Source organism: Pongo pygmaeus, chromosome 18 (genome assembly GCF_028885625.2).
Source record: "Pongo pygmaeus isolate AG05252 chromosome 18, NHGRI_mPonPyg2-v2.0_pri, whole genome shotgun sequence".
In the NCBI taxonomy this organism is placed as follows: Eukaryota; Metazoa; Chordata; class Mammalia; order Primates; family Hominidae; genus Pongo; species Pongo pygmaeus.
The window spans coordinates 81,010,322-81,026,093 of NC_072391.2; the positions used below are offsets into that span (position 1 = coordinate 81,010,322).

Genomic DNA, 15,772 nt, shown 5'->3' on the forward strand with positions numbered 1-15,772 from the left:
TACTATATCTATAATCTCTATATATAAATTTTATATGTATATAATCTGTGCCATGTCTAGTGCTCTGTTATATTGCATTGATCCATTTGGCTATTGTGCACTAATTGCCCAATATTACTTTGTGAAATTTTTAAGTCTAAACTGAAAGGAAAGCTATGCTAAGTCATGTAATGTTGGCACCTATGCTGCACAAACATGGGTCCCCTACATCAGGGGTCCCCAACCCCTGGGCCACGGACGGCCCCAACTCCTGGGCCACGACATCAGATTGTTATTGGAGCACAAACCCTATTGTGAACTGCACACGCAAGGGATCTAGGCTCCGTGCTCCTTATAAGAATCTAATGCCTGAACTGAGGAGGAACAGTTTCATCTCCAAGCCATCCCCCACCTGTTCGTGGAAAAATTGTCTTCCACGAAACCAGTCCATGGTGCCAAAGAGGTTGGGGACTGCTGCCCTACCTCACAGAAAGTGAGTGACCCCAAGAAGCCTGCAGAAGGGACTTGTCAAACCTTTGATCTCTTTCTCCTTCCCACCAATACTTGAGCCCCTGAGGGCAGAGGCTGGCAGCCCTTGGCTCTGGAAGAAGTCCTTCCAGGTCAACAGCTGGCCCTGGCCACTTGCCTGGAAGCTTTCTTCCCTGCTCTGAGGGGGCCCTGCTGAGAGTGAGCCCGCCTTCCGGGGCGGTGCACGCCCCAGTCACCCCCACTGCATTGCCTGCAACTCGGATTCTGTTAATCAGTTTGCCCTGCGTCTCCCAACACTGACACCCAGAAGAGGCCAAGGCTTGGCAAGCACTCAGAGCAGCTTCTGTGAAGCTACATTACAGGCTGAAATGAGCTCAGTTTTTAATTTGATTTTTTTTCCTGTAACAAGCAAAGTTTACATTACGGATAAATTGCCCGGAAATTCCAATTTAATAAGGCGTATGCATTTTTCAGGCCTAGAAGCATTGAAAACATCTTGCACACTAGTATTTTTACACTGAAAGGTTTATTAAAAAGACAGCTTTGAAAATGTCAGAAATTTACATAGCGCGCCTGGCCAATTGGTCAAAAAGGCTGATTGGACAAAAGCTCATGGAAGCCAGGAAGCGGGAGAGCAGGCTGCTCCATGGTCTTGAGCTGTTCTCCCTCCACATCAGGAACGATGGCTCCACCATTCAGTGTCTCCACCCAGCTCTTAGTTCACGTCATATGCGTGCTCAGCAAATGAGTGTCCCTCTGTCCTCCTCTGTCTGCAGGTGTGGTTCTGAGTAGGAGCAGCAAGCTGGCCTTCCAGGGCATCTGTGGGGCAGGCACACCTCCTTGAGGTCTCCCATTGGAGGAGGCACCAAATAAAATAAGCAAACTGGCTGGGTGCGGTGGCTCGTGCCTGTAATCCCAGCCCTTTGGGAGGCCAAAGCAGGTGGATCGCTTGAGGTCAGGAGTTCAAGACCAGCCTGGCCAACATGGTGAAACCCCGCTCTACTAAAAATAGAAAATTTAGCCAGGCATGGTGGCAGGTGCCTATAATTCCAGATATTTGGGAGGCTGAAGCAGGAGAATTATTTGAACCCAGGAGGCAGAGGTTGCAGTGGGCTGAGATCACTGCCACTGCACTCCAGCCTGGGCGACAGAGCAGGACTCCATCTCAAAAAATAAAATAAGCAAACAGAGGGGAGCAGAAAGAGTCCTGTGAAAGCTCGGTTAAATAGCACAGCTCTGGATACTTGATTATTATTTTTTTTTTTTTTTTTTTTTGAGACAGAGTCTCGCTCCGTCACCAGGCTGGAGTGCAGTGACGCGATCTCGGCTCGCTGCAACCTCTGCTTCCCAGGTTCAAGCAATTCTCCTGCCTCAGCCTCCCGAGTAGCTGGGATTACAGGCACGTGCCACCACGCCCAGATAATTTTTGTATTTTTAGTAGAGACTGGGTTTCACCATGTTGGTGAGGCTGGTCTCGACCTTGTGACCTCGTGGTCCACCCGCCTCGGCCTCCCAAAGTGCTGGGATTACAGGCGTGAGCCACCGCGCCTGGCCAATTATTTCTTTAAGGAAGAAAAAGAGTGAGACACCGTCCTGTAAAATCATCCAAGCCCTGGCTTTCCCTGGAAATGTGGCCTAACCATGCTGAGTATTGTTTCTGAGGACTGCCTCTGAGTTCACGTCTCTAAGCACTTTATTGAATACAACTGCTTCTTTGACAAGAAACAAGCAAACATGCTAATTGTACAGCAAAATTATGGCATCATGAGACAAAAAAATAATGACAGAGGGAGCATCAAAGAGCATTGCTTGTACGCCAAACATGAAAGCCAAATTTATTTAATTCGGTTTTTATTTATCTTCTAAACTGAGTTGAGTAATCAGGGAATAGAATGCGGTTCATTTAAAAGTTTCATTATTTCTAATATGTTGAACCACTACCAATCACTCCTGGATCAACAGGAAACTTGTTACCTGATGAGTTGCCTTTTTTTTTTTTCTTTTTCCATCCCCATGATTGTTCCAACTGAAGGAGGAAAGATGTAATAAACCTTTACCGGGCACCCTCTGTGTCCAGGCACTCTACTCAGCCCTGGGGGTGCAGAGCAGACCACCCTGGCCTTAGGCATGAAAAACACTGTGTACCGAGAAGCCCAGCCCCTGGAATCCAGCATGCTGGTGCTACATTCCAGCTCTGTGTCTTATTAACTGGGCCGCTTTTGACAAGTTGCTAAGCCTCTCTGATTCTTGGTTACCTCAACTTTAAAACAAGGATGATACCCACTTCATCAGGTTGTCATGAGTCACAAAATATAATATATAATATAATAAATAAATGTCATGAGTCACAAAAATAAAGGGTTTAGCACCAAGCTGGGCCCAAGGAAGCACCCTGTGTGTCTATTGACCAACTTTTACCTATCCTGACACCAAGGAGCTTAGAGTTTGGTGGAGATGGCAGAGCCGTCCGGGCCCGAGTTAGGCTCCCAAAGGCATTTTTACCAGTGCATGTGCCTCACACAGACCTAGTAAGGGTGATTAATTCTACTGGGAAAGTCACACCGGGTGAACGAGAGGAGATGTATGAGTGGGGTCTTGAAACAGAAGTTTGCCAGGTGGAAGCATAAATGACTTTAAATGAAAGCCTGGTGTTTTTAAAGCAGTTCATTCTCATGAGTAATTCATCACTTCTGTTTTCACAAAATAGTGAAAGGATCATTGCAGCAGCAAGGGCGTGTGGAAGCCCTGCGTTGGCCTTATCCGTTCTCCCCATCTGTCCCCTGTCACAGTTGCAGCTTCAAAACATTGTTCCCCGAGGCTCTGCTGAGTCGGATGTTTCTGAAACATTCCGGAGGACAGTGTGAGTCACATCAGGGAGGACACACAGGGCCGTGACCCCAGTGAACCATTAACACACCCATAGCCTGACTCTGCAATGGCTCCCCCGAGGGTGCCCTGCACAAGACCAAGCCCTTTGTGTCAGCTTCAGTTTGCCCTCACAGCTACCCCCACAACACCACTGGGACTGTCCCCAAGTCACAGAGGAGGAAGCAGAAACACAGAGAAGTAGATTGCCAAGCTCACTGTTAGAACCCAGGTCCTTTCCTCTCCAGAGTCCATGACTCTAATGCTCATGTGATGCTAGCGATGTGAATGGCTGGGCGGAAGCAGCAGAGGGTGACAGCAGGCCTTGGCACCAGAGATCCAGCCTGCAAATCCCAGCCATGCCCCATATTAGCCAATGATCTTGGCAAAGTTCACATATCTCTAGGCCTCTCAGTTCCTCATCTGTAAAAGGGGAGGAATAATATTATCAACCTCCCAGGGCTGGTGTGAGGGCTAAAGGCGTAGATGCTGGAAGCTCCTGGAGCGCTGTCCAGCCGGCTCAATGTAAGGCTCGATGCTGCAGCAGCTGTGTTACTATTAATATTAAATGGAGGCTGCACCCCGAGGCTGTTTTAGGAAAGAACAGGCCAGACGCCTTCCAGGAAGCATCAGCAGGAGCCTCTCCTGGCGTCCTTCTGCAGTTGGGGGGTCTGGTACATCCACTTTGCAAGACAAAAACTTGATTTGATTCTCAGGTCAGTTCACATGACCCCAACACAAAAAGAATTGATACCAACCCAGACTGCCTCTGTGTGAATTAAATTTAAAACAGCACTGCATCAGAGCATCTGTCAATGCCTACTGGAAGCCCAAAGACCTCCAGATGATTGGTTCTGAGACTCCAGGAGAGGCTAGGAACACTCGGAGGGGCTCCTGATGGTGGCCAGGCGAGGGTGGTAGGCGAATTGCTGTCTGTCCTGGGTCGCCATGAGGCTTGTGGTGACTGCATAGATGCCCATTCCCTTTGTCAGCCAGCAATTTCTTATTCCCTGGCTCCCGTTCTCAACAACCCAAGTTGAACATCCCTTCTTCAGTGACCACAGCCTCCCCCAGGTAACAATCCCATTGCAGCCCCCAAGATGACCTTTAAGTCATGGACAAGGGCAGTTCTTCTTCTCCTTGGCCACACAGGAGGCATCCCCCTTGCTTCCACCTACATCTGAATAATCCCACCCACCGCACTTCAATTCAACCTAACTCTATCCTCAGAGGCCACCTTTTCTCAGAATTCAGGTAATTCTTCGAGGTAAGATCCTTCAGATGAAACATACCTGCTGACTACCCACCCTGAGTCACTAAGTTAGCTGGGGAGCAGCAGTTTTGAGTGTGGGTTCAGGGTTGCCGCTCCAAGGTCAGACCACCTGGGCCCATGTCCTGACTCTACGACTTGCGTAGCTGTTGGTTTGTGCCTCAGAGTCCTCATCTGTAAGTGCGGATGGTATACCTACTATAATAAATTAGTAATGCCATGGTAACAAAGTATTGCAAACATGGAGGCTAGAAATTTATTCTCCCACAGTTCTGGAGGCCAGAAGTCCAAAATCAGTCTAACTGAGTCAAAACCAAGGTGTTGGCAGGGCCACACTCCATCTACAGGTCTAGGGGAGGATCCTTCCTGCCACTCCCCACTTCTGGTGGCTGCAGCATTCCTTGGTTTGTGGCCGCATCACTCCAATCTCTGTCTCCATGGTCATGTGGTCTTCTCCTTTTCTGTGTCTCAAATCTCCTCTGCCTCCCCCTGAGGACACTTGTGATTGCATTTAGCAACCCCCAAACACCCCCAAGATAACCCAAAATAATCTCATCTCAAAAACCTTAACTCAGCTCTGCAAAGTCTTTGCTCTATAAGGTAACATTCCCAAGTTCCAGGATTAGGAGGTAGGTATCTTTTTCCCGTGAAGACTCAGGGGTAATTTGCTCCAAGCACTTCAGTTGGAGATTTTCAATCCTGTTGGTTAAATCAGGTTTTAAACATCCTTAGACCCAAACCTGTCCATACAAGGCAGAGAAAATCAACTTCATATATCTTTACCAATGTAAAGACTCCCATGTCTCTTCATGAGGATATACTTCAAAGATCGGTAGGAAATGGCAGCAAAGTGCCAACAGCATCTTTCTGGCTTAGGTCTGCAAGTGGCACATTATCCAAGCCACCCAATTCAAAGAAAGCTGAGTCATGCCCAGTTGAGTCTCCCTGATAGATAAGACTATTATTTCTTACTCCATGCATCTATATTGTTTAAATCTCAAAAGAGCAACCTCAAAACAAGTAACATTTTAAAATCTTGGATGATTTCCCATTATCCAAAGTCAAAACCTCTTAAAACAGTAGTTCAGCTTCTCTATAATCTTGTCTAATCTGTTTCTCAAAACTCATTAACTTTTAGTTCCCTTGAAGAAACTGTTTCAAACACAACCCTCTACTTTCTAGTCCCTAAATATCCATTTATTCGACAAATATTTATTGAGTGTCGCATATGGGCTAAGCAGTGTTCAAGCAGCTGGTGTCACAGCAGTGAACAAATTTCTTGCCCTCCTGTAACCTACATCCTAATGAATGTCTCTGTTCTATCTGTAATAGTTTGGCTGTGTCCCCACCCAAATCTCATCTCAAATTCCCACATATTATGGGAGGGACCCTGTGGGAGGTAATCGAATCATAGGGGCAGGTCTTTCCCATGCTGTTCTTGTGATAGTGAATAAGTCCTATGAGATATGATGGTTTTATAAGGGGACACCCATTTTGCTTGGTTTCGTTCTCTCTCGTCTGCCACCATGTAAGACGTGCCTTTCACCTTCCACCATGATTGTGAGGCCTCCTCAGCCACATGGAACTGTGAGTCTATTAAAACTCTTTCTTTTGTAAATCACTCAGTCTTGAGTATGTCTTTATAAGCAGTGTGAAGACAGACTAATACAATTTGTTAACTCATGTTCTCCCTTCCTGGTTTGTCTGTCCTCTCACTCTCTGATGACATCTTATCTATTCCTCCTGTCTTGGTTTGGATGCTGCATTCTCTGTGAGGTGCCCAATAATTGCCCTGGATCAGAGGTAGTGAGTTCTTCCTCCAAGCATTGATGTGCCCTGCTTGTACCTTCACAACAGCACTTCTCCCACTAGTCCACACACAAGATACATCTCAGGTGTGAAAGAAACAAGACTGGACGTGGACTCAGGATTTGGGCTGTGAATTCTGCTTTGCCTCTGTGAGAGCTGGGCAGATGGCAAGAACATCTTCCTCCTCGGAGTGTCAAGAGGAATGAAGGAGGCACACATGCAGAGTGCTTAACACTAAGCAGACCCAGAGTCAGTGTCCTCTTGACTTTGTGAATGAGCAACTGTAACAGAAATGATGGTTTTGGATTTTTGTTACCTAGGATCCAGCACCTAGCATAGGAGCTCATGCCCTGCACTCTGTAAATGTTTCTTGAATCTACTTTGAATGCAGAGTCTGACACTGTGGGGATTTTTTTCAGGTATTCTGTTTACAAGGACCCAGCAGGTTGGCTGAATATTAACCCCATCAATGGAACTGTTGACACCACAGCTGTGCTGGACCGTGAGTCCCCATTTGTCGACAACAGCGTGTACACTGCTCTCTTCCTGGCAATTGACAGTGGTGAGTACTTGACAAAGACCATCAAGGGTATACTTTTCTGCTACAAATATACTTTTACATTTTAAAATTTCTTCTGATACACCCAGGGGTGTTCTTGGGAAGAATGTAAGTGTGTGGGAACAGCAAAGTAAATGTTTAAATATACACATGTTGAGTTCAGTAATATCTCCAAGTCCCAGAATCCTCGGATCTTTTTGGAAAGTGAGTAATGTCTGGTGAGAGGTCAGAGCAGTGAACTCACCCTGTCCCATCTTGGGCAGGCGTGGAGGTTAGAAAGCCACGCTGATGTGCTTTGTCTTGGTGTCACGCTCTCATTTGCAAAGAGGCTCTTGGACTTAATACAAGTTGAAAGTAAGTCCCAGAGGACATCACTGACCCTGACCATTGAATTGTTCTTGTAGCTTTTATCCTATTATGATGCGCTGCCAAGGAAAGGCATCAGGTACACTCAGTTAGCAGCTGCACAACCACAAAGCAATTGCTGTTCGTTCAAAAGATGGTAATGCACTATCCATATGCCAGCCCCTGATTAGATGCTGGGGGCGCAGCAGTAAACAAAATGAAAGCTGTCCTCATGGAGCTGACATGCAGAAAGGAGGCAAAGTTCAAAGTGCCATGATTGTTCTCTGCTCCTTTGAGATCAGACTGTAGGGCACAAGGGCAGAAGGAGGGCAACCTCTTAGGAGAGTGCATGGTAATCTATGCAAGATGGTGGCCTGGACCAGAGACTAGGAGGGGATGAGAAAAAGAGAGGTCCTATATACTTTGAATGCAGAGCTGACAGGATTTGCCATTAACTGAGATGAGGGGATTCCAGTTGGTTTGAGGACATGTTAAGCTGCAATGTGTATTGTGTCAATCACACAAGAAGTTTTGTTCTCCCTATTATTCCTAAAAGCCAGCTGTTTATGGCTAAAGACTCAGTTTTGAGTCCTTCCATATCAAGATGAATATTTATAGCTGCCCATTGTTATACTCAACAAGGGTGAACTAAGAGTTCTCAGTCCTGGTCCTCATATGCCAGCTACTCACACAAACCATTAGGAGACAAGTCTAAGAAGTGAGCAATCCATGTGACATGCAATAAGTAGAGAGTGCTTCACAATAAAGGCGAGCCTTGAGGTTAGCCTTGAAAGACGGGTAGGATTTGGATGAGTGGCATTACCCAGAAATCCAAGGCAGACGAATCAAAGCTAGAAGGGGGCACAGCACGGGAGGTAAGAAAAGGAACAAATAACTGTTGTGTCTGCTATAAGTGCATATATAGGAAACTATTTGGATGTATGTGGAAAAGTCACATCTTCAAAGCTAGATGATTCTTTTGATAGAACAGGGAACCAGGAGACCCTGAAACTTCTTGAGGAGGAAACTGACACGATGAAATATCAGGTAGACGATGTTCAGCAACTGAGAGCTGGACCAGATCTTGTGCTTGGTCCTGGAGACTCATGGATGAATAATACATGGTCCTTGTGTTCAGAGGGCTCATGAGTTATTTGGAAGGTTAGTCAAGTACACAGAAGATCACAGTAGAGTGTCCTAACTGTTCTGATGGAGCTAAGCCCAGAGAAGCCCCTGTCCAGCCTGGGGGGTAGTCATGGAGAGCTGCCTGAGAGAGGGGACATCTCACCTGCGTAATGAAGGATATGTTGATTAGAGGTAGGGCATGCTAGTTCTGGTGTTAAGAGTTAGTTGGCAGCTTCTGATTGGTTAGCCTTAAGTTTCATTTTTCTTTAATATAGTCATTTATAAGAAATAGCTCATGTTGGCCGGGTGTGGTGGCTCATTCCTGTAGTCCCAGAACTTTGGGAGGCTGAGGTGGGTGGATTACAAGGTCAGGAGTTTGAGACCAGCTTGGCCAATATGGTGAAACCTCATTTCTACTAAAAATACAAAAATTAGCTGGGCATGGTGGCACACACATGTAGTCCCAGCTACTCGGGAGGCTGAGGCAGGAGAATCTCTTGAACCTAGGAGGCAGAGGTTGCAGTGAGCCGAGATTGTGCCACTGTACTCCAGCCAGGGTGACAGAGTGAGACTCCATCTCAAAAAAAAAAGAAAGAAATAGCTCATGTTCAGTTTTGCTTATGTTTGAAAATCAAGCAAGGTTAAGGTGACTTATGAAACCTAACTGGCTTTTTCTGCCCAGTGGTTCTTCAGGCCTAATTTCCATTTTAATTTACTTTAACAATTTTTATGACTGAACTGTGTCCTCTCAATGTTGATGTATTGGGGTCCTAATCCCTGGTTCCATAGCATGTTCCTTATGAGGAAGCAGGCTTGTTGCGGATGTGACTAGTTAAGATGAGGTCATGCTGGAGTAAGGTGGGCCCTGATCCAATATGATAGATATCTTCATCAAAGGGGGAATTTGAAGACAGGCATGCACACAGGGAGAACACCACATAAAATGAAGGCAGAGATCAGGGTGATGTTTCTGCAAGTCAAGGAGTTCCAAAGATTCCCTGCAAACTTCCAGCAGCTGGGGGAGATGCTGGGAGGAGAGCCTTCCTCACATCCCTCAGCAGGGACCAAACCTGCAGATGCCTCAGTCTTGGACTTCAGGCCTCCAGAACTGTAAGACAATAGATTTCTGTTGTGTAAGCCACTCCTTTGTGGCACTTTGTTATGGCAACTCTAGCAAAGTAATGCAAGATTTAAAGGAGTCATTACCTACAAAGCATTTGGAACAGTACCTTGCTTGTAGCAAGTGCTTAACTTAACTATTTTTTTTTTAAAGGTAAGGCATTCTAGTAGAATAAATATGTGAGAAGTTGGGAAGTTGGTCAGCATTAGTGGAAGCTAGCATGGCAGGTTCTTTGTGTGCAAAGATAAGGGCAGAGAAGCATGTGGATACCAGACTGTTCTAAGGTTGGAACTGGGTCTTGTGCTGAATGCCCAGCACCTACCATGGTGCCTGACTTAGAGCAGGCACTCACATGCCTATAGAATAAGTCATGAAATCAATCATGAAATGCTCCACACGCTATGCCAAGGACTTTGGCCTTGAAAATGTCACTCACTTGCCCCCAGAATAAACATTGTGTTTTACAAAGATACACAGGCACGGTAGCTCATGCCTGCAATCTCAGCACTGTGGGAGGCTGAGGTGGGCAGATCGCTTGAGGCCAGGAGTTCAAGACCAGCCTGGCCAACATGGCAAAACCCCATCTCTGCTAAAAAAAAAATATACCTCCCTTCCACAAAAAAGAAAGATACATCCTATAGCAGCATACAAAATCAATGCGGTGATGGCAAGATGTGAGGAGGGAGGCATTAGGCAGCTGCGGCAGAAATACAGGTAAGAGAAGAGAGAGGACCAAGCCAAGGTAGTGAGGTTAGTTGGGGAAAAGTCAGCCTGCAGTGGGGAAATGTGTTAGAAACCATAGCAGGTATCTTAGTTGATGCGGTCAGAGTCTGCGCAAGCATAACATAAATGGACCAGAGAGGAAGAACCTAGATAACATCTGAAAGGAAGAAACAAATCTTTGTCAAGAGCTTATACTGAACGTGAGCTAGAGAAATGCAGTATTCAGGTTTCTGGTCCAGAAATCAGGAGTGATTATTTCATCAATCTAAACAGGGGATGAGTTTCAGAGGATTGGTCCTTCCTGTTTTCGGAGGGTGGGTGTTGAGATTATGTCCCAGAAGAAGCTGGCAAGATAGAAATGGAATAAGGAGAGATTTTGATTAGGGAGTTGCCCATGCAAAAGAGATGGGACTTATCAGAACAGAAAAGCTTTCCAGAAGGAAGAGGTCTAGACAGAGTACTAAGTACATAATCAGGGATGAAAATAAGCCAAGAATGTTTAAAATGCTGTGTGAAATGAAAAGTATCCATTATTGATCAGCTAAAGTAACAATGGCAGGGTTCTGTACTATGTAGAAGTATCTGTATCTGTAGAGAAATTTCTCAGCAAAGAATGTCATGAAGCATGGATGAAATATAGTATAGTGTGGCTGGCATTTCTTTGTGAAATTTTTTGTGCAATTATAAATCCAAAGAAACTAGAAATGCAGTATACTTGAATTGTTACCAGAAGTGAGAGCCCTCTTTACAGGTATGCAGTAATCAATTAAGTGACACTGTGTGCCTATATACCTTGTCCCGAATATTAAGAAGAATGAAACCAAAATTTGCAGATTAGGAAACAGACATCGAATTTAGTTGACTTTCTAAAAGTTGTATCATTAGGATAGCATTTTTCTACCTTTAGTTTCTTGCATTTTTAACAGTCTTTAAAATTTCTGTGTGGAAGCAGCAATCTGGTCTAAACTTCTGCCATACCACTTACTAGCTATCTGATTTTGAAGAAATAATTTACAATGTAGTCAGGACCTAATGATACCTTACAGCTGTTTCTCATCTTTGAGACTCATTGAGTCTCATATGTTTTCTCAATATTCAGCATACACCTGTATGAACTGTCTGGCTGTGTAACTGTGAAAGCTTCTTATAGACTGTGAGTCTCGTTTTCTATGTATACAAAATGAAGAAGATAATTCCTACTTATAACGTTGTTGTGAGAAATGAGTGAAGTGCTGTACCCTCTAGATTCTCCATCAAAAGCCGTAGTAAATGTTCACTACATATTAACCCCACCCCGGTGGGGGTTTCAGAAAGGAAAGAGTAGAGCCAGGGATGATCTTTCCATGCCCCAAGAAATATACAGTTTGAAATCTACTTGTTGTCTAACTCTGTTAACACTAATATCAGACAAGGAAATTTAAAATCTGGTGCCACAGACGTGTCCAGAGAGCTAAAATGTCCCCAAAGATGTAATGGTAAATAGAAACCAGGTTGGCATTAATATACAAAACCATCGCTAGGAATAATAATCTTGAACAAGACCCAAAGGACTTACAGCAAAAAGAACATAAATTAAAAAGCCTTTATAAATCAGAGCAACTTTTGTTTAAAAGCTCCTTTTTGCCTCACCAAAAACTTACCTCTAGGTATTATGTTTAACCAGGAAAAGTCAACACTATCTATTAGATCAAAGTTAGTAGGCCAAGCACGGTGGCTTACATCTGTAATCCTAGCACTTTGGGAGGCTGAGGTTGGCAGGTTGCCTGAGTCTAGGAGTTCACAACCATCCTGGGCAACATGGCAAAACTCCATCCCCAAAAAGTATACAAAAATTAGTCACGCACAGTGGCACATACCTTGTAGTCCCAGCTACTCAGGAGGCTGAGGAAGGAGGATCACCTGAGCCCAGGGAGGTCAAGGCTGCAGTGAGCCAAGATCACACCACTGCACTCTAGCCTGGGCAACAGAATGAGACCCCATGTCAGAAAAAAAAAAAAAAAAAAAAGTAAATAGTGCTAACTCATCTCTCAACTTTATCCAAAGTGAGCATTTGTTTTTATTAGTTTTATAGAAATTTGATTTATTTGATGGAATGAGAGCATAAGGATTTTTGGCATATAACACTAGGAAAGCTAAACCAAAAATAAATTGATTTCTCCAAACAAAGAATAACTCGGGAATTTATGCCAAAACATGTTGATAAAATATATGGCTTCAGGAACTTCCATGTAGGATATAGTACAGAAGTATCCCCACTGTAAAACTAGAAAAATCTAGATAAATTATAAAAATCAGATAATATAAAAAATCTTAATTGTAAAGGAATCAGGGAACTGCAGAAGCAGTGACACCCAGATAAACTAAAATACCAAAGAGGGAAAAATCATTTCAAAAAGAAAACCTTTTTTTCCTCTGGGTGCATTTTCTGATTCTAGGTGAGAGTCAGGCTTGGCCCATGCAGAGAGCCTAAGATGGAGGGAAAGAAATTAGAAATGAGTGTCAGAATCACAGGGAGCTTTTGTGACAAACTGGAAACTTGAGGGGCTGCTTTTCCTCTGCGGACAAATGCCCTAAAGGACAGAGTGAAATCTCCTTGGGTCTCACAGAAAACAGAGACCTACCAAAGGAAGCAAGCTCTCCTCAAATACATAGCCATTCTCTCATTTAAGATATTTGCCAGATTTTGAAGGTACAAGGGGTTAAAGGATGGGGGGTGGGATGGCTGGAGAGTTAGGATGGTAACCACTGAAGAGAAGAATTGGATTTCCTGGAGCCTTTCAGGCTGAGATACTCTAGACTTTCATTCAAAATCCCAGTAGGGCCATGCCCAGCAACAGGGGTAAGCCAGAAGTTGACTCAGTCTTGTTCAACTTGCAGCGCAGCCTGACCCTTTTCAAGCCCTTACTAAGTTGATGAAGCAAGTCTCCATCTGATACAGTTTGGCTCTATGTCCCCACCCAAATCTCATCTTGAATTGTACTCCCATAATTCCCATATGTTGTGGGAGGGACCCAGTAGGAGATAATTGAATCATGGGGGCAGTTTCCCCCATACTGTTCTCATGGTAGTGAATAAGTCTCACGAAATCTGATGGTTTTATCAGGGGTTTCCACTTTTGTGTCTTCCTCATTCTCTCTTTGCCTGCTGCCATCCCTGTAAGATGGGACTTGCTCCTGCTTGCCTTCCACCATGATTGTGAGGTTTCCCCAGCCATGTGAAACTGTACATTCAATTAAACCTCTTTCTTTTTTAAATTGCCCAGTCTCCAGTAGATCTTTATCAGCAGCATGAAAATGGACTAATACATCATCCTATCTGACTAGTACAAGACAGGGAAAAACATAGCAGAATATGTCCTCTGGAGCCTCTCCAATCTTTTTTTAATAATGCCCAATTTACAATTTTATAAAAATTACTTGACCTGTAAAGAAGCAAGAATGTGTAAGTGATGATCAAGAGAAAAATCAGACTACAGAGGATCCAGATATTTGAATTAGCACACAAGAACATTAAAATAAATATTAGTATGTTCAAGGAGACAGAATAAAAGATAGATTCAAGCAGAGAGAATTACACAAGAGGCTTGAAATCTTTAAGAAGGAATCAGATAGATATTCTGGAACTGAAATACATATCATCATATTAAAAACTCACTAAGTAGACTTAACAGCAGAACACATGATTTTTAACCTGGAATATGAATCTATAGCAAACACCACAAGGGAAGCACAATGAGGATAAAGAATGGGAAAAAATCTGCCAAAAGACTAGTGTGTGGAATTGGAGTTACAGAAGGATAGGAGAGCGATAATGGAGCAGAAAAAAAATATTTGAAGACATAATGTCCAGGAATTTTCCAAAACTGATGAAAGACATTCTCTCTATTAATTCAAAAAGTTTAGCAAACCACAAGCTGGATAAATTTGAAGAAAAACACACCTCAGGATGCTAAAATCAAACTGATGAAAAACAGTATCAAAGAGAAAATGTTAAAAATAGCCTGAGAATAAAAGAGGCATTTACCTACACATGAGCAACAATGTGACTTATGGCTGACTTCTAAGTAGAAATAATGGAATGTGGAAGGCAATGGAATAACATTTCTCTGAGCACTTTAAAGATACCTACCAACCTAGAATTCTATAATTCTCAAATTTTTCCCTTCAAAATCAAGGTGAATTAAAGACTTTTGGGGCAAAAAAAAAAAATGGAATTGTGTTGCAAGCAGGTTTATGCCTTTGACTAAAGAGAATATTTCAGGCAGAGGGAAAATGATACCAGAGAGGCATAGAAACACAAGAAACATAAATAAAAATAGAAAGTTAAATATGTATAAAGTAAAAAAGTAAATAAAGTAAAATTGTAAGGACATAAGGAGTTAATATTTATAGAACTAAAATGCATGACCTCAATAACAGAAAAAGTGAGAGGCTATAAATGTAGTTAAAACAGTTTCTGGAGCGTTGGAGATGTAGTTAAAGCAATACTTTGTATTAGACTCTAATAAGTCAAGTATCTATATTGTATAACCCTTAGGGTAATCACTAAAAGAATATAAAAGAAAGTAAAACTAACAAATTAATGGAAGAAAATATGTTTGACTAATCCAAAATAAGATAAGAAAGGAGGGGGAAACAACATTAAAAAGATGGCCCAATAGAACAACAAAGTGATACAGTAAGTATATACCTAATTATACCATAGTAAAATGCAAAATGTAAACAGATTAAATATTTCAAGTAATATTATGACTATTTTTAAAAATCAGCAAACTAGATGCTGCATACAATAGACACACTTTAAATAAAAGAACAAAGAAAGAATGGAAATAAAAGAAAAATATACCTTGATAATACAGTCTCTCCTGAAAACACATGAAAGTGTATTCCAAAACAAGCTTGTCCAACCCACAGCCTGTGGGCCATATGTGGCCCAGGATGGCTTTGAATGTAGCCCAACACAAATTCGTAAACTTTCTTTAAACATTATGAAATTTTTTGGCGCTTTTTTTTATAGCTCTTCAGCTATTGTTAGTGTTAGTGTATTGTATGTGTGGCCCAAGACAATTCTTCTTCCAGTGTGGCCCAGGGAAGCCAAAAGACTGGACACACCTGTTTAAAACAAGAAACATGACAAGAGGTAAAGAGGCCATTTCATAATGATAAAGGGAGCAATCAAAAAGAAAGACATCACAATCCTGAATCTGTATGCACTGGACAGCACAGATTCCAAATATACAGAGCAGAGAAAACTAAGAAGAGAAGTAGACAAATCTACAATCATTGTGGGAGTCTTTAAAACCTCTCTCATATCAGCTTCAAGAAAAAACAACAAGGAGTAAAGCTGTAAAAGATTTGAACAAAATAATTAACAAATTTCATCAACTAACATATATAGAACTCTGAATTCAACAACTGAGTTCATTCTTTTCAAATTCACAAGGAAAATTACCTAAATTGTTTGCATGCAGAGCATATAGAAAAGTCTA

General features: G+C 42.9%; 1 protein-coding gene and 1 long non-coding RNA gene across 3 annotated transcripts in view; one reads left to right on the forward strand and one right to left on the reverse strand.

The window, feature by feature from the left end:
• The window catches only part of CDH13 (cadherin 13), a 1,176,109-nt gene that overhangs the window by 1,120,867 nt on the left and 39,470 nt on the right, over positions 1–15,772 (forward strand). Inside the window, exon 11 of the mRNA XM_054453276.2 lies at positions 6,832–6,974. Coding sequence (XP_054309251.1) covers positions 6,832–6,974 — 143 coding nt within the window. The remainder of the gene's footprint in view (positions 1–6,831; positions 6,975–15,772) is intronic.
• LOC134738520 (uncharacterized) overlaps positions 1–15,772 on the reverse strand; it is a 53,513-nt gene that overhangs the window by 21,913 nt on the left and 15,828 nt on the right. The gene's annotated exons all lie outside the window — the stretch shown is intronic.